This window comes from Cryptomeria japonica, chromosome 7 (genome assembly GCF_030272615.1).
Source record: "Cryptomeria japonica chromosome 7, Sugi_1.0, whole genome shotgun sequence".
Taxonomy (NCBI): Eukaryota; Viridiplantae; Streptophyta; class Pinopsida; order Cupressales; family Cupressaceae; genus Cryptomeria; species Cryptomeria japonica.
This window is the reverse complement of record NC_081411.1, coordinates 4621558-4647984: the sequence shown is the minus strand read 5'-3', so window position 1 is coordinate 4647984 and position 26427 is coordinate 4621558. Positions and strand designations below refer to the sequence as shown.

The 26427-nt window shown below is 34.1% G+C and overlaps 2 protein-coding genes across 2 annotated transcripts; both read right to left on the bottom strand.

Moving 5' to 3' along the window:
- Positions 1-16422: 16422 nt before the first annotated feature.
- LOC131856308 (uncharacterized) lies at positions 16423-18185 on the bottom strand. The gene is made up of 3 exons (XM_059207922.1): positions 17843-18185; positions 17006-17719; positions 16423-16878 (listed from the first exon to the last, which is right to left on the bottom strand). Exons 1-3 carry the CDS (start codon positions 18122-18124, stop codon positions 16423-16425), a joined length of 1452 nt encoding a protein of 483 aa, XP_059063905.1. The 5' UTR covers positions 18125-18185.
- A 43-nt stretch (positions 18186-18228) lies between these two features.
- LOC131856307 (disease resistance protein Roq1-like) lies at positions 18229-19971 on the bottom strand. The gene is made up of 2 exons (XM_059207921.1): positions 19445-19971; positions 18229-19354 (listed from the first exon to the last, which is right to left on the bottom strand). The coding sequence occupies exons 1-2, from the start codon at positions 19969-19971 to the stop codon at positions 18229-18231; spliced, it is 1653 nt and encodes a 550-aa protein (XP_059063904.1).
- Between the last annotated feature and the right edge of the window lie 6456 nt (positions 19972-26427).

The window sequence follows — 26427 nt, the reverse complement described above, 5'->3', positions numbered from 1 at the left end:
GTGTGAGATAGAGATTGTGTGTAAGAGTCTTATGGATATTGAGTTACCTCTGAATCTCTGATTAGTGGTACTCTTGTGAATATTTTTCTCTGTAAGTATATTGTAATCTATTATTAATTGTTGAAAAATATATTTAGATACTTCTAGCGTATGGGGTTTTTCTCTTGAAAGGGTTTTCCCCATGTAAATCATTGTGTTGTGGTATGCATGTTACTATGTCTATCTATGTTAAGTTTCTATAACTATTGTAATGATCTAAAAAAAATTTTGCATTACCCTCCTCTCAAGGTTAGTGTAGGAAGTTGTTCCACTACTTAACTTCCTTACAAGTGGTATCAAAGCCTGATCACCTTTGGTTTCAGTTATGGGTCGTTGGGTTTTTTGAACTAATCCATATTTGAGTGGGAGCTTGTATAGAAAATACTTTTTGATCTTGTTGCAGGAATTTCAGATGGCAAAATCATCAGGGAAAATAGATGTGGAGAAATTTAATGGAATTAATTTGAGATGTGGAAGTTGAATATGGAAGATATGATAATAGATTGAGATCTGTGGGATGTTGTTGATGTGAATGTATCAAGACCCTTAGATCGTATGGTGGCTACTCAATATGATGTTATGGACTATAAATCAAAGTGTCTAATCAATCTATGCTTGGCAGACTCTATTGTGATCAATGTCCACAAAGAGAACTCTACAAAGAATCTATGGACTAAGCTTGGTGAAATGTATCAAGAAAAATCTTTATTGAATCAAATTTTCTTGAGAAATAAATTGTAATATTTGAGAATGGAAGAGGGTGGATGAGTTATAGACAACCTAGAAGCATTTAATATGTTGGTTTCTCAATTGGCATTTTTTGGTGTTAAGATTTATGAAGAGGAGAAATGATAGATCTTTCTTTGTTCTTTGTATGATTTGTGGGATTCACTTGTTATGGCTATCGATAGTACTTCTATTGTTTTCAAGTATGAATATGTGGTGGGTGCTCTACTTAGTGAGGAGATTTAGAGAAATGTATCCATCAGTTTGAAGGAATCCCTAACTATTTATGGAAGACCTAAGGAAAATGACAAGAAGAATGAGAAGTACAATACATCCAAATCTAGAGTGAGATCAAAATCTCTTAGAAAGTCCAAAGTCATATGCTAGAATTTTAGTACACTAGGGTGCATCCATAAGGAATGAAAATAAGAAAAGAAGAAGTTTGATTCTAATTCTAAGTCTGAGAAGGAATATGGTGATCGATTCATTGCAGCTTTGGCTACTTCCAATAGAGATTGGTTTTTTGAATATGAAGAATTTAATGGAAGTAAGGTGTACGTGGGTCATGATTCACATTTATACATTGTTGGTCAAGATAAAGTTAGAATCAAGTTTCCTAATGGTAGAATAAAAATGATTAGTGGTGTGTTGCATATCCTTGGATTAAAATCAAATTTATTATCTATGAGAAAACTGATAGATGTGGGTGTGTAGGTAGTCTTTTCTAATGCAGGATGTAAAATGATTAAGAGTGCAATGGTGATTGCTAGAGGTGTCAAATTCACCACTTTGTATAAGCTAGAGGCATACACTATTGCGTGTAATAGAACTTCAATAAAAAGTAAATATGTTGATACTTCATCGAAAGATTTGAGGGTTTCACCTTCAGCAGATGGACATGTCTTCTAGGTACCTAAGGGTGATCTTTATTCTGAAGAAAAGTTACCTATAGAAAACACTATGTTATTGTAATAGAGACTTGGCCACATTGGAGAAAAGGGTCTAAGGACCTTGAAAAATAAAAAACTTTTTGAAAGTTTGAATGATTGTAATCTTGACTTTGATTTAGATTTGAGAATTTCATTTATGGAAAACAAAACCACGTTCATTTTTACTCAAGTTGTCATAAGTATTATAGTGTTTTGGATCTTATTCATTTTGATGTGTTTGATCATGTAGATGTTTCTTCCCTTGGAAAATCCACATATTATGTTTCATTTATTGATGATTTTAGTAGAAGGACATGTGTATAATTTTTAAAGAGTAAATCTGAAGTTTTCAATTGATTTAAAGAATTTAAAGAAATGGTTGAGTTTAGACTAAAAAGAAAATTAAATATTTGAGGACTGATAATGGCAGTGAATATTTCTCTAATGATTTTGATAGATTCTGTAAAGACTATGGCATTAATAGACAAAAGAAAACTGTATATTCTCCACAAAGAAATGGAGTTGCAAAAAGAATGAACAAGACATTGATGGAGAAGGCTAGCAGTATGTTGAGTGGTAATGGTCTAGAACAAAGGTTTTGGGCTGAAGTTATTGCCATTGCTTCCTACTTGATTAATAGATCTCCTACATCAGCTCTTGTTAAAATGCCTATGGAAGCATGGTTGGGTCAAAAGCCTTCATTGAGACATCTTAGATTTTTTGGTTGTGAGGCATATGCACATGTGGCAAAGGATAATTGAACAAAGTTGGAGAATGGGGATGTGAAATTTATCTTCATCAGTTATAGTTATGGTGTGAATAGATACAAGCTTTGGGCCCATGTTGCACAAAACATAATCCATAGTAGAAGTGTTATTTTTAGAGAAATTAAGTCTACTTCTATTACATTCCAACCAAAATAGACTAAACAAGAAGAACAAATTTAATTCCCTTCTACGCCTAAAAGAGTTGAATCAAGATGACATGATAGGCAAGAAGTTGAGGAGAGCTCATCTAGCTCTAAATCTTTAGAAGAGGAAGAACCTCCAACTCAGATTGTTTGAAGGTATACAAGACATAGACATCCACTTGAAAGGTATTCACCTGATGATTGGAGAATCATGTTGGTTGTAAATGGGTGTTCAAGAAAAATAATGGTTCAAATGGAGACATTGAGAAGTATAAAACAAGGTTGGTTGTAAAAGTCTACTCTAAGGTTGAGGGTGTTGATTGTGGTGATATATTTTCTCCCATTGCAAAAGTAGCATCCATTATATTTTCACTTTCTATTATTGTTGCTTATGATGTAGAGGTCGAGCAAATGGATGTGAAAATTTCTTTCCTTCATGGTGATTTGGAGGAGGATATTTATATGACATAGCTACAGCACTATGTGGTGGAAGGTAAAAGTAATCTGGTCTGTAAATTAAAGAAATCTCTATATGGCCTCAAATAAATTCTTAGGATGTGGTACCAGAAATTTGATACATATGTGTTGAGTTTGGGATTTGAATGTTCTATATCAAATCACCATGTTTATTATAACTCCAATGGTGATAATTTCTAGTACATTGCATTATATGTTAATGATCATATGTTATTCACTGCTAAAGGGAAATGTATGGTTTTAGAACTAAATTCTTAGCTTGCTGCTAAATTTGAAATGAAAGATCTTGGTGCAATGAAACACATTCTTGGGATATAAATTAAAAGAGATAGAGTGAATAGAAAGCTATGGCTAGGCTAGAGTAAGTATGTGAATTCAATTTTACGGAGGTTCAACATGCAGGATTGTAGACCATTGAATGAATTTTTTTGTTTCAGATTGTCCTACATCCCTATCAAAGATGGAAGACATGAGCAGAGTGCCTTACCAGAGTGTAGTTGGAATTTTGATGTATGCTATGTTCTATACTAGACCAGACATTACCCAACCAGTGATAGTTCTTTCTAGATATATGTGTAATCCTAGTAGAGTTCATTAGGATGCTATCAAAAGAGCCTTCAGATACTTGAAGGGCACCTTAGAGTATTCTTTGTATTATCATGGTAATTTTGTTGGAGACATGAATTCCATTGATATTAATGGTTATGTGGATTTAGAATGAATAGGTGATATTGATAGAAGAAGATCCACCAATGCTTATGTGTTTACTTTATTTGGTGGTGCAATTATTTGGATGAGTAAGTGCTAGGTTGTGGCTACTTTATCCAATATAGAAGCAAAGTATATGGAAGCTACTCATGTTTGTAAAGAAGCCATTTGGCTTAAAAGACTATGTTCAAATATTGGAATAAACAAGGTATAGTGATAGTTTATTGTGACATTTAAAGTGTGATTTGCCTAGCTAACAAACTAATGCTTCATGCCTAGACCAAACACATTGACGTTCAGTATCATTTTGTCAGAGATGTGGTCAAAGATGATAGGGTGAAGCTAGTAAAGGTAGAAACTTTGATGAATATTGTAGATTCTTTAACTAATGTTGTGAGCATAGAGAAGTTTCGATGGTGTATAGAGTCTATGGGCCTCATGGCCCCTAGAAATCAATTTATTGTGTTGATACTACCTTTTCTTTTGCAAGGTGTTCAACAAGTGGGATAATCTTGGGAATATGGTGTCTCAACCTTGCATTTACATGATGTTACTATTTATAGTAATTTTTCATTTGAGCATGAAATGATGCAAAGTTCTCTTCAAAACTCTGAATTGGTTAGATAAGCATGCTAGTAAGTTTTCATCACAAGATTATAGCTGGTTTTGAAGATATTAAAGTTTCTATTTTTTAGAGGTGCAATGAAAGGTTTAAATTTAATTTTGAGGACTTTAGAGGCTCCAAAATGCCCTAAAAAGTGGGCATAACTAGGGTAGTTGGATAGGAGGTGATAGGGAACTTCGCGAGTTATTGGGTGCTTTAGACGGTTCATCAACCAGACATAGGGCTCACAAGTTATGACCTCTAGAAGTTTGGATTCCTAAAATAGGAAATATAAAATGCATTGGACACATAAATGAGTTGTAAAAGGGAGGGACATGTTTTGATGTGTGTTTTTACATGTCATAGGGCATCTAGATTGGATATAACGTCATCTCTACTTTATGGGGTGGTTTTAACCCATGGTTTTGTAATACCGTTTGACATTTGCTTGTAGTGTATCTCCTATGTATGAGATAGATGAGATAGAGGTTGTGTAAGAGTCTTATGGCTATTGAGTTACCTCTAAATCTCTTATTAGTGGTACTCTTGTGCGGAGCTTTCTCTACAAGTATATCATAATCTATTATTGATTGTTGAATAATATATTGAGTTTATTTTTGGAGTGTGGTTAGTTAAAATCACTTATATGTGAGGTTAATGGTTAGCCAAAACCACTTGAGTGCAAAGTTTGTAGTTAGCTAGAAACCATTTGTATGAGGTGTTTGGGGCCAGCTAGAAATTATTTGAGATGTCTATTAGTTAGGGGTAAGCCATAGAAAATTAAAGGTGATTATGATGAGGGAAAGTCAGAAAAATGAAGCAGCACAATAAAGCCCAATTGTATGAAAGACAAAATTTCATAAGTGATTGTAAATGGGTACCTAATAAGCCATTGAGACAGGACCCATCTTTTCTAGATTATGCAGGGTTTTTAAAATTGATAAGCATAATTAATTTATGGGGGGAGGTTAGAAATAGTAAATTAATTATCCTATCTACATGTAGAGACAACATGAACCCTCCATTGTCTCATGCAAAGAATCTAATAATCATGTTATTGAACTCAACCTTACCTTATCCTCTACAGATCCATGTTGAAACCTTATCTTCAACTTTGTGTCATTAATACTAGATTTAACCTTATGATCAATATTCATTATGTATTTTTCTATATATTGTACCAATGAGAAGATAAACTTAGAGCTCATATTTGAACTTCTCTTTTGGTCCATTTTTTATCAAACATCACACCTCCACATGTGTTCCTCGATTACATGATGTTGATGTGATTGTTAGAGGTTTGACCTACAAATTTATTGGCCCTCTTCATCCTCATGAAAAGCATCATAATGAATTTATTTGAGTATACAAAAATCAATTTATGGTCTCCAATTTTTAACAATTTTGAATTTGTAGTTTTTGTCTATTTCATGACATATGCTCCACAATCTATAGATGATACAGTAGATGATCAAATGCTTTTTCATAATGATAGAAGGCAATTTAGACATAAGAAAAAATGATAACAATAATGAAAAAAAACCTGAAAACACAAGTATATAATACTTTCATTATTATGTTTTCAATATTACACAACTTCAAAAAATAAAAACCCATTTTACAAAGTGTGAATCCAGAAAGCTCTATGTTTCTCACCAGCTCTACTTATACAACCCTAGAGTAGAAAAACTCAACATTTTTTTATTTGAAATCTTTTTTTTAATAGCTTCCAAGCTTATAACTAACCAATGATTGATTTGGAACAACTTTTTAGACTTCATAAAGTAATTGAAAAGTTATTGCATGGATTTTTTTAATGTGCATGCACTTCCAAATAACTAAAAGAAATATTTTTAAAATATTAATATAATTAAATTTATATTAAAAGTTTCTTTATTATGAATTTTGTTGGCTTATGGTTGTTAGGGCATTTTATCAAATAATTTGCTTGTACTAGTTCTAGGACTTCATTTTCAAGCATTTCTTTTGAACTTTTCAAGCCACAAAGAGAGGTATAATTTTTTGAAATGTAAATGGTTGATATTATCCATCTATCCCATCAATTATATTTCTAGTGCATGGTTCATTACCTAATCTATAATTTTTGCATGGTTTGCTCCAAAATCATTTTTATAATGTATCCACTATTATCTTTATGAAAATATTAAAAGTTAGAGTAAATATAATATTCCTTTTCTATTTTTTTCATATACATTATAGTAGTTGTAATTTTAAGGCAATCAATTTCGATTCCCATCTAGATTCATAACATCCATTAATTTTGTGACTTAGGTAAATAGTGGAATATCATTCATTTATATTTTTGCATTTCTTGATTTGATTCACTATATGTATTATTCTCCTTTGTGAAGTCTTATCCTTCAAAAATAATTATTTCTCATCCTTTTAATTGTATTCCTAGTGACAATTCCTTAATATTTAGAAAGTATCAGTTTGCCCAAGGTTGAATTCCTTGTAGTAGATTAAGCATTGCTCTATCAAATTTACTTTTACCTAGAATGGAAAGAAGTTAGAAAAGACTGATTTAAAATTATAACTATACATATGCATATACATATACATACACACATGCACGTGTGTGTGTTATTTTATATAACTTGTCCACTCTTCTCTCTTATTTTTGGACTCCTTTAATAGTTAAGTATTGATTTTGTAGATAATATAAAGTTGGGATAATATACCTTTTTTTTTATCATACCAAAAAACTATTTATTCTTGCATAACTATCTAAACTTCAATAGAAACACATTGATCACCCTCATGAAATGGATGCATGATAAACAAAAAAAATAACTTAAAATATTATTTTAAATGTATTTCCAAAAATGAATGCCACAAGTAGCATATGAGATAACATAATAGTGTTGGTCCACTTGTGGTCCACCCAATTGAAAATTTTTAACTCGAACCAATCTAGTTGTGTATCATGTCTCCATAGACTTTTTCCCTTTAAAGTTCTATGTTAAATTCTAGTTAAGTGAAAAAGAACATCATTAAAATTCTCTGAACCATTGAACCCCCTTGAACTAGTTCAATCAGGTTCATTCAGTTCAATTAGGTTCATTCAGTTCATTTGGGTTCATTCAGTTCAATCAGGTTCATAAGTTCAATTGAGTTCATTTAGTTCAGTCAGGTTCATAAGTTCAGTCGGGTTCAAAATGGTTCAAAGTAGTTCAATAGGTTCCAAAAGTTCAAACAGTTTAGGGATGTTCAACATGTTCAATGAAGTTCAAAGGTTCAATGCACAACCAAAATGGAGAGGCAAAGCAATCAGTGGACAAATTTGGTCAACCAACAAAAGTTTGGAAGATGAATATTGATTCACCATTTACTCAGGCAGCAATTGATTATTTTTCTTAGAGGACTGTGAAAGAGTTAGCACGAAGAATGTTTATAAATTTCAATGCAGCCTTTAAATACAAATTTTTCAAGATAGAAAAATCAGTCTCTGTGCAGGGGGTATATCTCTCACTTCAATTGTTGGATCAACCTGGATTTCAGATATGTTTTATGAAACCTATTTTTACAATTTCTCATTAAAGGAATTATGGAAATTCAATCTGGTAGGCAAGATACACTTAACAAAATACAAGTCTAGAACAAAGAACATTTTCTGATTTTTTTGACAGAAAAACCATCATGTTGCGAGGGGGCTTATCTTTTCATTCCACTATTGGAGTTTTCCCATTTTTTGATATGTCATGCACAGATAAGTTGCACACGTTTCCACTAGAGTGATTAACCGAATTATGTCTCCTTCAAAAGATATGGTTGACTGAGTGCGGGTATGTCCAAAGTGACCAACAACAACCAAGTTTCTTGTTTTCAAATATTAAAAAGGCATGACTTATATTTGTAACGATGAAGCCCATAATTAATTCATAAAATCTTATGTATTTTAATTTATAATGTTTTCAGATGAAAACATTACGACTAAAGACTACATTGAAGCCAAGAAAGTGTTGAAAGAATGAAGACAGTTATTTATATCCAGTTGTCAGCATATGATAGGTCAGGATTCAGTTTTTGGAACTGAAAATGTCTCACTGAGAGGAAAAGAAGGATAAATATGCAAAAGAGAGGGGAAAATAGGGTTCTTTTTCCAGTAGTCTGTGTGCTACATGAAAGGGCAATAATTTCTAAGTTTTTAATTATAGCAGGGGGCATGTTTTCTTTGCCTACAATTATAATGTACAAAACTTGAGTCTTGGAACTCATTTTGATTTTGAAGGAATGGAGAAGGCATTCAGGAGTCTTTGAATTCTTTATTGTTGTCTTCAGATTTTATTAAGCTTTGTCTCATTAATATTATTTTTTCAGTACCATTCTTGTCATGACAAGCTGTAGATGTGATTAATTCTGGAATTTTGTTTTCAGATTGAGTTACCTCTTGGGAAGGATATGTGCTCCTACATCTTTAGTTATTTTCTATCGGTGTTGGGAATATGAACTATGTTTTCTTTTTCCTAAATTCAATTTATTTAGTATTCAATCCTCTTCACATTTACTTCATGGTTATGGGTAGGTGTGAGTGCCTTTATTTGCTTTCTAGTTAAAAGCAAATGTGTGGTTTAAAACCAGTTAATTTATTGAACATCTGACTAGGGAGCTGTACCCTATAAAATTCAGAGGAATATTATCAATCCCATGATAATTGATCTAACTGTTAGTGCTTTTTGTTCTTCGTTCTGGGCATCAGGAGTTAATTTGAATATTCAATTTTTAAGGACAAATCTGTTCACTAACAAATAGCAATAGCATGGGAGTTGAGAATTCCTTGAAGAACCAAGAAAAACATGGTTATGTTTCTAACAACTCCATCATTAATTCTATTTAGTTGTTAAATTATCAATTTGGACTTGTTAAGAGACTTGGAAAGTGACTTCCTTTCTATGAATACTTTCAACATCTAGTTTTTGAGAGATGATTTAGTGACCCTTCTCACATTCAGGGTTCCTTTAGGTAGAGGAAAGATTCTACTCACCTCTTTTTTGTTTGTCAAATTTAGTAGTATATCTTTCTAAATGTAATATGTTCTAGGTTTAGAAAATGTTTAAATAACCTCTTCGGCTTATCCAAAATAGTATGTTTTGATTGTTTAGGTGGCAATTGTGGACCCATTCCTTCCATTGTTCCTTCGTATTTAAACAATTGTCACCATTTGATTGCCCTCCTAAAAATAGCTATCTCAATACAACATCTTTTTAGACACAATTTTAAGGATATCAATTTTCCTTCTAGAAACAATCTCATATGTTCCACCATTAAAGGATTTTGAACAACAAGAATAAAGTTATGTATTCCATATACAATTTAATTATTATGGACCAATAATAAATTTTACTTTGTAAATATAAGAAATAGCACTTTTCCAACAATCCTACATTGAAGTGGCCCCACCATAAAAGGTCATGGCAATGAACTAGTCAATGGTGGATTTATAATAACTTGGATGATTCGACAAAATCTATTGAGTATAAGAGTTTGAAATGTTTACTTTCAATAACATGATCTACTAGGCATGCTAAGTCTATAAAGCATAGGGTAGAGATCCATTGTAGCTGATATGTAATATTATCAATTAGTAGAAGATTTCTATATATACATATTCTATAGAATTTCATATGAACACACAACAATATATCATGTTTTCAACAAATAATTGGTGTACCAATTGAAAGAAAAATTCAAAAATTATGTTGTGGGTCTCACGAGTATTCAATATGATAATTTGATGTAATCATTTCTAACATCTACATACATGAATAAACAAAAATGAGTTTCATAAAATGATACATTAGAATCTTAAGAAATTTCATTACATTGATTAGAAATATGAACCATAAGAAAAATGATTACCTCTGGAGCCACTAATGTGATTTGATAGTGACTACTAATATGAAAGCCATGAGATCAAAACAAAATTCAATGAAACGTAAAATTTCATTATAGGGGCATAGGATCTTCCAAAACAAATTAAACAATATTTTGGTGTTTTGACTAATCACGAGTAAGTGATGAAAGGTTTCAAAATGTCAAAACTTTTCTTCTTATGCGTCTGATAAAAGCAGACAAACAATGTATTTTACAAAGAGGATTACGGGTGGAAACGTAACGCATTGGAAGTAGCCATCTCTTTGTCTGTAAGCGTTGAACACCTTCTATAATAGCTTTTATGAAGAAATGTCCGTTGGAAATCACACACGCATACGACAGAATAAGAGCAGAATGCCATTTTCATTCGCAAATTCTTCCTCTAAGACTCCTGACTCTGGTTATATGAGTACAACAATATGCCACATAAATTCAAAAGGAGGACATCAAACAAATTTTCCACTGAGTTTCCCATAATGTTTGTTTTTTATGTTTATTTTCTACATCAAACAATGTTTGAGGAGGCAGAACAAAATCCCATGACTGTAAATTATTCGACGGAAACAAGGAGAAACAAACAGACATGACCGGCCAGTCAAATCGGTATAATAGCTTGCATTGCCAGCTATGTGTCTAATTAGGGGGCCTCAATCACCAAGTTTTATAGGATTAAGATAATGGTGTCGATTTTATTTCCTTCTTGGTATTGTAATGTCTGATAGATTTGCTATTTTCCACTTTTAGTTTGATGTTACTTTTATTTGTTAAATAATTTTTTTAATAAGTTTGATTAGTTACAAGTTATTATTAATAATTTGGCTGTTTAGTCTATGTGGCAACACTCGGTGGTCATAGTCAATTATTTTTATATCACAATTTCTTATTTGTAAGTTATAATCATGATATATTTCAATTTTGAAAACATTTTTAGTTGAGTAGAATTCACCTTCTTAATCATGTTTTGAGGGTCTAATGAAGGATTATCTAATCATGCATTAAAGTCAAACAACACACAATCAATAAATTCAAAAGTAGTACATCAAATAAATTTTCAACTGAGTTTCTCATCTTGTTTGTTTTAATAATATATCCTGATTTTGATTTCACGATGTCACGAGGGTAATTCATTGAAAAGATCGGATACTAAAAAAGCATAATTTCTAGGGAATGGTTTCTAGTGCTGAAGAAAGGAAAATTGTAGCTACCTAAAGGTGTACACAAATCTCATTTCAAAGGTAAAATTGCATATATCATCATACTATTGCATAGCTTGAAGGCTAAAATAAATGCCCATGAGTTCAAAGAGTGTATTTTTTTCTTCATACATTTTTTTTTATAAAAGAGAACAATATTTATATTAGGCTAATTTAGTCAATGATAGACTTCAATATATAAATTCAAACATCTCTTTTAATAAATTCTTTTATATTTCTTACTATATTTTCAATGCCTTCGCATGCACAAGACCATGTATAGACTTAGGCCTGATGAATTTTTTGATGAACAAATTCAAATTTATAATTACTATCCTAATTTATAGTTAGAGAAAAGTTATCACAAGTTTAGGAGGGTGAATGATGTATTCACCTTGATATTTGGTCTAAATGCTTTCTCCTAAGACTATTTAATTGATAAACCAATATGGAAGTTATTTAATACAATTAAAAATATTTACCTACATCAACATAGGAGGCTATGATGTGGGCTACCTCAAAAGTTGACCAAGTATACACAAGATAAATTCATCTTGACTAAGATAGGTAGATAGGTTTTAGAAGTCAATAAGAGATGTGTAGGAAGGATGAAAGGATGAATCCAATTCCCTTTTGGACTTGGATACTATTCATGTAAATATTAGTCAGATGCCCTTGATGTTGAGAGGAGCATTTTTAAATATTCTAGCTCACCATTGATATGAGATTTACTTTTGACAACAAAGATCTTGTAAAGGAAAATTTTTAGCTTGGCTTGTCATTGTATTATTATCCACATATGAAATATTATTTGATAGATTTCTCACATGACTTTGATGTGAGGAAGAGAAAATTGATTGGAATGACCCTACATAAAATTATAAAATTCAAATTAGGGTGGGATGTTGATGGAGTTAAAGATGATGAATATAATTTGATTAATCCCATCTATATTTATCACATTCAAATTTGCAAGTACTATTTCCAATGGACTAGATTTTTATGGAACATAAAAACCTTAATTCAAGAATTGATGGTATATTGAAGAGAAATCAATTTCAGTTGATTATGAAGAAAATAGAAGTTTCCAAGGTGTACCAACACTAGAGGACAAAATATTGTAGGTCAAACCAATCCTATTAGAGTGGGGTCTTCTTCATCTACCACATTATTGATCCCTAGCTAGCAAACTAATGCACTAGGAAGGAGTGGAGATGGAGAAGAGCCACCCAAGAAATGGAAACTTTTGAGAAGACTTGTGGGGACAACCCACTGAAAAACATTGGAGTAGAGGATGAACAAGAAAATGATAAAGACAAAGGGAAAGACCAAGAGAATAAACATGAATGAGAAATAAAAGTGATGGTGTTGACACCTCTATCCCATGGCAAGACTTCCCAAATCATTTTTGGATATAGCCACTCATAAATGTAAGATCCCTCCTTATGTTCCTTTTAATCTACAAAATGTGACAAACACTCCTTCATTAAAAGGAGGAGTCTTTATTAATAAATTTCCCTAAATATTTGGAATGAAAATATTTTTTTTTTACTTAATGTAGGTCCTCCATAACATAATCCTACAGATCCATGTAAATTCATAAGGAAAACCATCACACCTAAGAGATATAGTATTATCCATGATGTGCACAACCTCCTTGAGATTAGTAATGGAGAGAAATTGGTAATTAAATGCTAATTGTGAGGAAGAAAATCAGCAAGGAACAAGCTAAAGGAATTCTTAAATATCATTGTCTCACTTAGGAGAATTTTTAAGGTACTAAAAAATTTCTCACAATTCTTAATAAAATCTTGAAGAATATCTAGTAATTTTAAAAGCATTTTTTAACCATCAATGATCTCATTGAAGTTGTGCAATGTGTCGATAGATATGGGGGTTGAAAACGCTAATTGGAGGCCCTATCATACAATTTGAGCTATTAAAATCTTTTCTTCATTTAAGCACAATTAGTAGAATGGTTATTTATAATTTTCTTCTACTATCCAAGCTTCATTATCCTCACCTACAAAGTAGGATAAAAGGGGTAGGCTTTAAGTATTTCTATGGCCTTATAGAGATCTAAGGTGGTTTCTTGATATTATCAACTCTAAAAGATAACTAAATGATATCCATAGATGTAAGGAAAACAATAGATACATTAGATGGATCTATTTAAACAAGAAATCCAACTAGTTAGATGAGTGGGATTGCTTTCAAGATCTTAGATCTCCATGACATGAGCTAGTGAACATTGAGGAATTTATAAAGCAACATATTTAAACTCTAACTCTAGGTCTTATCATTTTTATGTGGCCCCACTTGCCTTTTAATATTTAACCTTGTGATAAATTGATATGAAAATGTGGCATCTAGTAAATGCTTCACAAAAGGAGAAAAACAACTAGAAAAGAAGAAAAGTATCATTTACAAAGGAGAAAGTGATTGAGACATTTAAAATAAATTATAACCAAACTACAAGTTACATCATATATGCCAAAATAGTTGGGTGTGGTCATTTGCCAAATTGGGATTGAAAATGCCCAATTTATTGCTCATGTAATACTACACCTCTCTCTCTCACTAATTGCCTAGTAAAAATGGTAATATTTCATCTTTATCATGTGCCATATTAAATATATTAATCTCTCTGCACACATGAGTGCCCAACTTATATTTGGCAATAATTTAACAATCAATCATAAAAGAAGAGAGCTCTCAATATCTTCATTGTAAGCATAAATATCTACGATGTTAAAAGAATAATTATCAACATTCAAGAGGATCTAGATTACATGATTAATGGCACAAAATAATTATGATCAAGAACATGGAAAAACCATCAAAGAAAGAAATGTGGCTAGCCCTCCATGACTAATGTCTTGATTGGTATAGAACATAGTATGGATAAGACACATAACATAACATTTAGCACAAAGCATGAAACTAGAACACTTCACTTCTAACAAATATAACACATCTAAACTAGACTATATCTAATGAGTATCTTGCATAGAATACTTCCATAGAAGTTCAAGAGACCTTAGACATTCCAAGAGAATAAATTTATAGATGAGCATTGAACATATCATTGTTATTTTACTCCATGAGCATGGGAAAGGAATTCTACAAAAAAAAGTAGGGAGAAAGAACCCAACTAAATATTGAAAGGTGAACTACTTTATTTCTAATAAACATATTCACCCTCCTAAAAAATGCTTAGTAGGATTGTGAGATCATCACAAATTTAATGGCAATAAGGGAGAGTGAGTAGGCATATTTGGTTACAAAGAGAGAGCCAATGTTGGTTGTGATACCTAAAACAACCTTTTTCTTGAGGTTACTTGACTCAAGGCTGAGATAACCTATTTTCCCATCTTAAAAGAATTTGAAATAGTTGTTCTACATACCTTATCAATAGAAGAATGTGCAAATGGGTAATATTTAACTTGGGTTCCATCAGATAGCATAGTTTCCCTTTTGATATAAAACCATACTCTACTTTTTCTTCAAATTTTGAGGTACTATCCTTTATAGGCCATGAAGCTTTGGTGACCTAGGAGAATAATTGACTAACATAAAAATTAGAGGATAATTCTTAAATTTTAATGCTTGAAAGAATGACACCTAAACAAAGTGTTAGGCGGATAACGATAAAAGAATTTGTTGGGAGTGATGAAGATTGTCAATTTGGATATCTGTGTCATTCTAGACATGTACATAGAGTTTCATTCTTTCAAGCATTAAAATTTAAGAATTATCCTTTCAAGCTCTACATGTACCCAAAACTCAAGCTATACATGTACATAGAGTTTTATATCTTCTAAGATTGTGAGGGTTTAATCAATATAAAGCTAGACCCCCTGTGAAACCCAATGTTTGCTGACTAATTCCTAAAGAGTACTGTTGGAAGGAGTTCTCCCTCCCCCCACCCCCTCCAAAAAAAAGAAAAAAACCTATAAGAGTGAAATGTGCTAGCTAGTTACATACAGTATCTAATTTTCAAATGTGGTAAAACCACATCCACTAGAGTTTTAGAATGCATATGTCATGTAATACATTTTAGATAAATTTTCAAGGATTTTTTTTTAGGGAACCATGTTGCAAAGTTGCCAAACCATCAATACTAGCATGAACTACATGATTGAAGCTATTTGAAGCCATATAAATTTTTTTTGAAAAGAGCTACAATTAATACAAAAGAATAAGAAATTTTCTACACCAAGGACATAGACTAACAAAAGATAGATGAAGGTAATAAAAAAGAAAAAAGAAGAAAGAAACTCTAGTAGAACACTCATTTCCATCTTTGTCAACTCTCTGAAATAACTACAAAAAACTATGAAGAGCCAGTTCATTACATACTAAGATAGCATCACAAGCCTTTTGTTATCAAAAAGAGGAAAAGAAGTTAAGATTCATCTCACTATAGTTAGAGTATAATTATGTCAATAACTAGATCAAGTCTAGTTGTAAATTTGACTCTAACCCATAAAATTAACCTTACATAGTCAAAAGAAAATATGAATTATAAGAAAAATGGTTGTTTGATATAATTTGTTTCAAATCTTAAGATATATTAGATTCTACATCTAAACCAGTTTTTAAGTATTCAATAACTATAAAACTAAGCACCTTTATCTTTCTATCCACTTCTCTAAAATAACAAATTTCAATTTTCAATTCTCTTTAATTAATCAATCTAAATTAATATATTCTTTAAGAAAAAAAAATGGTTTTCTTTACATCTTGCAGATTCAATGAATTGAATAAAAAACACAAAAAGTGTAAACTACCCTCAATTGAAAAAATTTAAATCAGCATTATTAGGCTTCATTGTTAATATTGACTTCCATACATCAAAGAATTTGATAAGACAAGGACTAGTGAAGCTTTTCAGCACACAAAGTTAACAACCAAAATAATTAAAATCCCTCAATAATTTCACTTTCGCTTACGCTTTACCACATCATAAGCGGCCAACTTTGGTACCATACTATCTCTGAATAATCTGTCAAAAATTATTTGCAATGCATTTATGGCTTTCCCTCCTTCAATTTTATTGAAGGTGACCATAAACCCCTTCTTTATATTGGCATCATTTAGGGTGACAATACTATCATGCGCCGTGAGTAAACCAGTAACCATGCAATCTCCAATATTTAGAAAAAAATGAGTGGTACTTTTATGCTTGAGTCTAGTAAAGTTCGATGACGTTATAAGCAAAACATATATAGTGATTGCACTCGTTGAGCTTGTCATTTCCACCACATACTCTCCTCTCTTTACCTCAGCAACTGTTTGGGCGTCGATTACTTCAGAAAACAAGCTTACATTCAAATTCCATTTCGCTTTAGCTACTGCCTTCCCTATTAAAAAGGCGTACTCTGATGGGAGGCTCTGAAACATGTGCAGTATCAGTATAAAGTGACTCCTAGTAATATTAAAAACGCAAAACAATTAGATTTTTAAAATACAACTTAAAACATAGTGAATCGATTTTTTCCCACACCCCCCAAAAAAATACCACAGAATTCACTTTCACAATATTGCATTGGGAGAAAGTAAGTCCTACCCTCAGTCGGCCAGAGAGATTCCACACACTTGGATCTCCATATTGAGGCACTTGAATGAACAAACTTTTCAATCCTCTGACTTCTTCGAGACCTTCTATTCTCTCCAGCTGATGACATTGACCAATATCGATATGCTCCAGACAGTCTTGACGTTGGAGGCTTTTCAACGATTTCGTCCGTTTACAGCTGCCTTGAAGCCCTGATACTACTTCCAATTCGGGACATTGCCACAAATGAAGAGTATTAAGCCTCTCTAGCTGCCTTAAGTTCATTTCTTTGAGATTTTTCATCCAAGTTACTTTCAATGATCGAAGTCTGGGACACATATCTCCACTAATTACCAACTTGGATACATTACAAAGATTGCTAAGTTCTATGGTTTCAAGGCTACTAATGCAGCTGTTTGTAGAAGCCTCAAAATTATTTGAATCACTATCATTGCTCAAATTCAAAACCACACTTGAACAGATGTCACACCCATACAGCTCTAATAATCTAAGATTACTGAGTTGTTGAAGTGACTGTAGGAGGGAAGTTATATCAGTCTTCTCCAAGGAATCTACTATATGTAATTCTTCCAAATGATTGAACTTTTCTATTAAATCTGGAATATTTTGCAACCAGGGAGATCCTGAAATTACCAGTATTCTCAACTCGAAACTAGCCTGGCATAGTTCTACAAAATCAATTAGTTGTAAGTAGTGAACAATCTTCACCAAAGTAGTATTCTTAAATGTATTCTCTACCGTGAAGGGAGACTTAGTTTCCAGCAAAGAATAATGAAATACCTGCTTATTGGTCTGCATCTGTTGCTGAAAAGTGCTCCACAATTCTTCCACGTTCGAAACAGCTAAATAGCGCAACTTTTGGAGAGGAATCCAAGAAGGAATGCTATTTAAGATGCCCTCTTCGTCACCAAATTCAAGCCAGAGAAGTTCAGTCTCCGCAGAGTCATTTGTACTACCTATAAAATAGGTAATATCAGTTTCAAGGGAGGAATCCAGGAACGAATGGAAACACCTGCACTTTCTTTCTTCTATGATCTGTTTAAATCCCACTGCTTCCTGCATATAAAAGGATCTGCGTTAAATGTGAGGTTAGCTGGGAAAAATATAAAGCTACATAAACTCAAATCCTTTTCTTAAAGATTTTTTTTGTTTAAGTTTAAGAATGTTTAGAAGAAGCACACCATAGATCTAAGAAGCACTGGTTTCCACATCCGAGGAGGAATCAAGTCGTCTGCCAATTGTCTTCCCAGATCACGGAGCTGATCATGCATTTGAAACTCATCGTTGATATCAAATTCCACTAGGCACTTATCTTGCAGGGTTTGAACTGCAAGTTCAGCGCTCCAACCGGATGCTTCCCAGATTGACATAGCCACATTTTTGACAAGATATATTGACTGTTTATTGAAGTAACAAGCAATATCTATAAATATCTGTTTCTCCTGACTGTCCAGACCATAAAAGCTGATTTTAAGACTTTTCATTATATCCCTGGGCTGGATATTCTTGACCTTTTGAAATTCTAACTCCCAATAATCCTCATTTCTACCATAAAGATGGGCACCCAGAACTTTCAGTGAGAGAGGTAAACCTCCACAAAATCCCACGAAGCTTTCAACCAATTTCTCAAATGCGGTGGGTGGATCCCGTCCACAAAATGCATGGTTACAGAAAAGAGTTTTAGCATTATCCCAATTCATTTCTTTCACCCTATAATGGATATCTGCACCCGCTAACACGCTTTGGTCACGGGTTGTCATAATTACAAGGCTACCAGGGCCTAGCATAGCTTCAGGTAAAAGGAAATCTAGCTGTTCCCGATGATTGATATCATCGAGGACAATAAGAAAATGCCAATGCTTTGCCCTTCCCAGATGATGCTCCAGTTGTCCTATTCCCTCAGCAGCATGGCCAAACTTTCGATCTTCATGAAACAGATTTTTGAATAACTTACTTTGCAAGGTATGCAAATCACGTCTGGCATGTGATTCTCTCACATCGGAGAGAAAACATGATGCATTGTAGCCAGAACACTTAATGTTAAGCAATTCTTTTGCTAGGGTGGTCTTGCCAGCCCCACCTAGACCAAAGATCCCTACTATCGTGACCTTGCCCCTCGCTGTCATTGAACAAGACCTTTCGAAATCTTGGACGAGTTCAGGAAGTCCAACTGGATATTTCCCAACATGTAACGGGGTCCTCTTTTTCATTTCTTGCAGGACACGGGATACAATCTCTTCACCCAAATTGCTGAAAACCAGATCGGAGAATCTCTTATAAATTAAAGGCATCCTACTAAGGTAAATTGAATTTCATTTAATACAGAAAAAGAGAAAACGCGATGAGTCGCAATCAATACAAAGCATATAGCGGCAGGCTTACTCTTCATGTTCGCTTTTTTCATAACTAGGTTTCTTTGAAGCAGATTCAAGGGAAGTTTTCCATTGCTCAAGCTTATGAAGATTCCTCCCTTTCCTTTGATAATCAGAAAAAGCCGCAGAGTACTGTGACTGCTCGTTCTCGATGTCGCCTAGCTCCCAGGGCTGCACATCGTAGAAGACAGGAATAAAGAGGGCATCAGTTTGTTCTAACATAAGAACCAGCTCGTCCAAACACCACGATGATTCTGCATATCTTCTTGAAAAGATGGCTATTTGAACCACAGATGAGCATATTGCATTGTGAATGGCAGCAGGAATAGAATCTCCCCCTTCTATCTCTTCACGGTATAGAAATGCCCGGCACTTTCTGGCCTTAAGAAGGTCATATAATTGTTTAGCAAGGGTGTGTTTGACGTCAGGGCCTCGGTGGCTGATGAATGCATCATATAGTTTAGGATCTGCAATCGATCTTTGCTTTTGTTGTTCATATTCTACAATTTGTTGGCGAGACGAGGAGGAGGAAGCCATGAATGCAGGGCTAGAATTACAAAATGTATGTAAATAGGGTACAACGATAGCTACTATTTATCGAGAAATGATAGTAAATGCTTATCAACAACAGATAAAAAGAGTTAATATCCTTTGCCCGCATAGTTGAAAAACAAGAATATCGTTTGTACCGGATCGAGATTTCTTCCAACGGATCAGCGACACGTGCATAATGGCAGCACCTTGGCATTTACAACATGAAAGACTTGCCTCTCGTCTACAATAATTCACATTGGTGTGATTGTTTTCAACAGCTCAGTAGAGATTGTGAGAATATATTTTATGAGTTTTTATGATATTCAATATAAGCTCACTATCGACGGGCTTTTACTATAATTTTATTGAGTTATGGGGCGTTATATCGACGATGAACTTTATCTTTAATAATTGGAAGTATTTGAGAAACACTTATTAGACTCTAGCATAAGTAGACGTTTAATTAAACTATTAACATTATTATTAATCTATTGTGCATGGTATTATATACCTTAAACAAATAAGGTTTCGTTGTGGCATATACATTCTTAATAAGTTATTCAATAATAAGTGTAGTCAAACTAAATTTTGATAATACTTATTGTAGACACCTATAATTGTCCAGTCTAATTAAATAAATATTTTATTTATTTAATTATCTAAGCCTAATTATTCTATTAATTAAATAAATCCTTATTTATTTAATTAATTCATTTATCCTCTTCTAGCCTTATTTCTCATTTAAATAAATACATTTATTTATTTAAATTATCCCTTTCTTAAATTAAATAAATATTTTATTTATTTAATTATCCTACTTCTTCTATTAATTAAATAAATCTTTATTTATTTAATTAATTCATTAGCTTTTTTCTACACATGACACATGTCATTCATCTCTTAATTCCTACACTACCTACCTCTTTCATTATTTTGGTATTTCTTCTACCTACCCTCTAATCTTAGCCGACCTCTCTTTTTACACCTCTCAATCTTATCCCTCCATTTCATATTGTGTCTTCTATTTAAGGAGATGCCTCCTTCATTGTCAAACCCTAATGATGCATTCTAACAACTTGATCAATTGACTACACTACGATCCTACTTGCAACCACATTCCGTTCTTTGTTGAGCTCTTGTGCACATAAAAATCTGAGAGCAAATATATCAAGCAAGATCAATGGAGATAGGAAGAATGGAGATCAAAACCCTATTGGACATGTGATGGTATAATCTTTGTGATTTCATGTGATTTGCATTGTCTTAGGTAATCTTCATATGTTATGGTGGATCTTTGTTGATTGTTAGGCTAGGGTTTTGTGGTTGGATTCATTTAGCCTTTCAATATTGTTATTATTGTTATCCATTTTCACCATATACATTTTGGCATGCCCGGTGGGACTCTTGTCCCTTTGCATTTAATATTTTTGTTGCAGATTTTGCATTTTTGAAGTTGCAGATCGAACATTTTTCGACGACATTTTAGGTTTTTCCACGTCTGCGAACTTTCGGATCGCGTCTCTGAGTTTCAGGAGCGTCTGTGGATACTAGAGTCGCGTCTGTGTTTTTGACAAGTTTTATTTTGCAGGTCTCAGACAGGAGCGTCTGTGTTTCATAAGCACGTCTGTGTTGTTTCTGCTCGCGTCTGTGTCCGAGAAGGGTGTCTGTGATTTTTGGCCGCGTCTGTGCATCACAGAACCGCGTCTGTGTCATACAAACGCGTCTGTGTCTGGGGTAATAGCGTCTGTGTTTTGAATGTTTTAGAATTTTCAAATTTTCTTTGATTCAATTTTTGGGTTTCGCACTTAGGGTTTTAGATCTGGTTTATTTTTGGACTAACCCTTTTAGATCTAGCTAAATAAGTTTGTGCAGCTTATCTTGGAAGCAAAAACGTTTTGGTTGAAGGCCCCTTTTTCACAAAGTCTTTTGGGTTTCTAAAATTTACCTAACTTGTGTGCTTGCAGGAAGGGGTGATCATTTGAAACAACCCAAACTACTAATAAATTTTTTTGCAAGTCCTTGGCTAGGGTTTTGAAATTTTGTTGTGTGCCTTGTTTTCATAGATTAGCAAACACTTCCATTGGTGCACTAAAATTGAATCATTGTCTTTTGTGTCTTGAGCAATAGGTTCTTTTTGTTTAATCTTTATAGGGCCTATCTTCCCGTGTGGTCATTAGGACTACTAGTGAGAAGAGAATGACCCAAGTGGTAGCAAAAGAAAAGCCATCTTCTTCCAAACCACTATAAATAAATGTATTCATGGTGAAAACTGTGAATAACATGTGCTTATTAGTTCATACCGACACTATGTCTCCCCATAAACCTGTTTGATCAAATTTATTTGATCATTTTTAGGGCGTAACCCCTACCGGCTGGGAGCCTTTTGTATTTACAGAGCTGAAAGTGCCGCATGTATGGCCACACGAGAGGATGCCCTTACTAGCACCTTTTTATTTTAGAAGCCCAAATCCTTCTAGTTGTTGGGGCAGGAGGTCGGACCTCTAGTAGTGGCCCACACACATACGGTTCTTAGTAGAGATACAAAGTTCACCATGGGGAGTTTTCATGGGGACTGATGCTTGGCTGACCCGAGAAGTGAGTGTCGGGGGTGGAGCCAGTGAGGTCAAGCATCTAAGTATCCGCTCTGAATAGTGTAGCCTCGAGGGTAAAACCCTATGTGGGATCAACAACTGTTGTCTTGGCTAGCCATAAGAATTGTGCTTGTCTTATGTTAAACATTCAAACATTCAAGACCAAACAACAAAACAATGTGTCTTTTGTGTCTTCAAGTGTATGCAAAACAATTTTACATCAAACAACACACTTTTGGAGTCTAAACACTTGCAAACATTGAGTCCTCATCAACATTGTGTCCTCTTGTCATGAAAAACAGTCAAACAGTCGGATTTGGTCACAACAAAACAACTTCACAGATTGGAAAAATTGCACGAAGTTTACAGAAATGCGTCTGTGTCTGTTTTAACCGCGTCTGGGTAATATAAGCGCGTCTGTGAAGGGCATAATAGCATCTGTGTGTCTAGCAGTGTCTGTGTCGAACAGAGACATGCCTGTGTCTGGAAATCGCGTCTGTGAAGTATACAGAAGCATCTGTGTCCAGAATTGAAAATTTTTACAGTCCAGCAAACAAAGGAAATCAGTTTCAGAATACTTGAGCTTCCTAGGTTGTTTCTTCAAATTTCATCTAGCATTCAACCTTTCTTTGGGTCTCATATAGTCCATCATTGCTTTACATCTCTCATTACATTCACAATTGTCTAAACTTGGGTCAAAAGGTCACTTGCTTGTCCTCATCATACTTTGTCAACATACTACATACAACTACACTTTGCTAAGTGGTCCCTCATCAAGGTTTCTTACCTTTGGGTCTCATTTGGTCTTACTTAGAGTCAAGGTCAGCTTACCTCATCAAGAGAAACTATCATCTCTTTGGAAGTTACACCTACTCTACTACATACATACTTGGTCTTACACTTTGGACATTGCAAGTACACCTCAAGATTCATTTACACTCCATACAACTCTTGGTCTTCCATACTCTTTTCATTTTTCATCTAGTCTCTCACATCTTGGTCAAATACCTAGTTCATGGTTGAAACCCGTCTTCAAAAATCTAGGAGAAAAGCTAAAGAAGCTCAAGAATCCGCAAACATGAGTTCTTATGAGTATGACAATGATTTATTTTTCAATCCTGAGCACACTACATTGCCTGACATGGATGTTTATAGAAACAATCTCAATGTGGAAAATGCAGACACTACAAACAAAAATGCTACACACAATGACAACGTGGACAACTTTTCAATACAATCAGTAGATGTAGAAGAATCCATTATGAATCCTCATTTCAATAGATTGGTTGAAGAGATAATGAGAAGGGATAGACAGTACTTTCTACACATGATGGCACAAAGTGGAGCTAAAATACCTCATGACTTTGACATGTCTCAACTTATGGAAAACCGACCCTTGCAACAAACTCACTCCAACATGGATCAAAGGAGACCTAATAGTGGAGGAAATAGGGGACTACATATGGTACCTGAATCACCATCAGCTTTGCTTCAAAAACCAGAAATCCCACATACACAGGGTCAAACATATGATACTTACCTTCGAAGACCATTATGGAAGCCTTATGCAGATAGATATGCTCAATCACATGCTCAAGCTATGGATCAATCAAAACAATTGGACATCCAAAGGCATGCTCAAAATTTGGACACAAGGAAACCTCATGTCAAATTTGGGGGCAACACAATAGAACACGACATGCCTATAGAATATGGTATACATGCGCAAAATAGATATGGGGTTCCTCAACATGAAGCTATACCAAGTGCTCCCTATATGCCGCATCAATATAGACCTCCTCCATATGAACATGTCTATGATCAATATCATCCATACATGCAACAAGCTCCTCCTCAAATTGGTGTCTCAAACATGGGGTATGCTACAAGAAATCGATCGCCACCTAAGAGCAATTTGGAGCAACAAATCAGAGATCTACAAAAGAAAATGGAGGACATGAGTACACCAAAACCAACATACACTATGAGAGACATATGTCCTTATCCATTTGATAAGAGCATTCCAATGCCTCCATTTCCTGCACACTTTGTGACGCCAAAATTTGACAAGTATAGAGGAAAAGGGGACCCCAAGGCACACATAAGACAATTTTTCACAGCCTGCATTGAGGTAGTGGCAGAAGAAACATATTTGATGAGGTTGTTCCCGCAAAGCTTAGGCGATCAAGCTATGGAATGGTTCTCTCAATTACCACCTGGTATTAAGTCATGGGGTGACTTAGCGGAGGCATTTATTCAGCATTTCTCCTACAATATAGAAATAGATATCTCAGTCACTACTTTGTGCAATACTAAGCAAAAGGAGGGAGAATCTTTTGCATCATTTTTACAAAGATGGAGAAATCTAGCTAGCAGATGCTCTTGTGAAATCCCACAGAAACAAATGGTAGAAATGTTCACTCAAAATGTTAACAAGGATATTGGCTATGATCTAAGGAAAGCTGGTTTGTCCACTTTCAAGGATGTTATTGAAAAGGGCTTAGTAATAGAAAAGGTCTTAATTGAACAAGGAGTCATTAAGATATTCAAAGAAAACAAAGATGACTTTAAAGGAAAAGACAAGCCAAGATTTTGGAATAAAAACAAAAACACAGTCAATGATGGTGTTGTTGATGCCAATACAGTGAGACCCAAGTTCATCCTTTCAGGGTCAAGTTCTACAAACAATCAAGTGAATACTCAAGCAACTTCTAGATCATGAAGGAAGTACACCCCATTGGGAGAACCACTTGAATCAGTCTTCAAAAATCTTGTGGCAAACAAAGTGATCACAGTTCCCGATTTTCCTCCATATGAACCAAAGGTCAAACCAAATTGGTGGAACGATGATGAGTATTGTGAATTTCATAAAAGCAAGGGTCATAAGACAGGAAATTGCCATCGACTGAAGAATATTGTGTAAGATCTCATTGATAGAGGTGATATTGAGATTGAGGGACATTCATCTAATCAAGAACATGAGATGTTTAAGGAACCATTCCCAAAGCATGACAAAGGAAAAGCCAAAGTCACAGATGATCAAGCCAACTATACTAGAGCACCTTACAACTATGACTCAACTATCAATCACATCTCGATGGACAATCATATCTCTACTATTACCATCAAGAACAAAAACCCTGAGAATCCTCCTCAGAGACCCAAGATTGTCCTAAGAGGTGTTGGATCTTCTTCCGAGTCTACCTCTGAATGTCATGTTACAACTCGTCGAGGTAAAATTACGTTGCCAAGTGCTTCAACTAAAAATACCGCTTCTTCATCAACCAAGCTTGAGTATGACATTGTAGAATAGTTAGGGAAGACACCCGCACTCATCTCCATCCTTGAGCTATTATGCATATCCCCTGCTCATAAAGCTATTCTTGAAAAAATCTTGAGAGACACTGCCGTTCCTACTAATCTGAATGCAGACCAGTTTCAAGCCATGGTGGGATACCTTTCCATTCCACACTCCCTTACATTCACAGAAGCCGATGATGCCTCCGTAAGTCAGCCACATAATGCACCTTTACACGTTGAAGCTTTCATACACAAACATCGAATAAAGCGAGTCCTGATAGATGGAGGAGCTGGTCTAAACATTTGTACATTGAGCACCATTAAACAATTGGGATATTCTGATAAAGTTGTGAATTCTACAAATCAAATCACCATCAAGGCATATGATGATGAAGAGCGTTCATCCAAGGGCACAGTTACCTTACCTCTAAGAATTGGGCCAGTCACAAAGGATGTGGTTTGTCAAGTCCTAGATTTGGATCTCACATACAACATATTGCTAGGACGCCCTTGGACTCATGAAATGAGGGCAGTCCCATCGACATATCATCAATGCATTAAGTTTCCT

Bases quoted from the DNA above. Each gene is read 5' to 3' on its own strand.
- LOC131856308 (XM_059207922.1), bottom strand. From the start codon at position 18,124: ATGCAGGAAGCAGTGGGATTTAAACAGATCATAGAAGAAAGAAAGTGC. The intron at 17,720-17,842 runs GTATTTCATTAT...GAACTATGCCAG, and splicing joins AGATGCAGACCAATAAGCAG to GCTAGTTTCGAGTTGAGAAT. The intron at 16,879-17,005 runs GTATTTTTTTGG...CACATGTTTCAG, and splicing joins TTGTGAAAGTGAATTCTGTG to AGCCTCCCATCAGAGTACGC.
- LOC131856307 (XM_059207921.1), bottom strand. From the start codon at position 19,971: ATGGCTTCCTCCTCCTCGTCTCGCCAACAAATTGTAGAATATGAACAA. The intron at 19,355-19,444 runs GTAAGCCTGCCG...TTACCTTAGTAG, and splicing joins GAAAAAAGCGAACATGAAGA to GATGCCTTTAATTTATAAGA.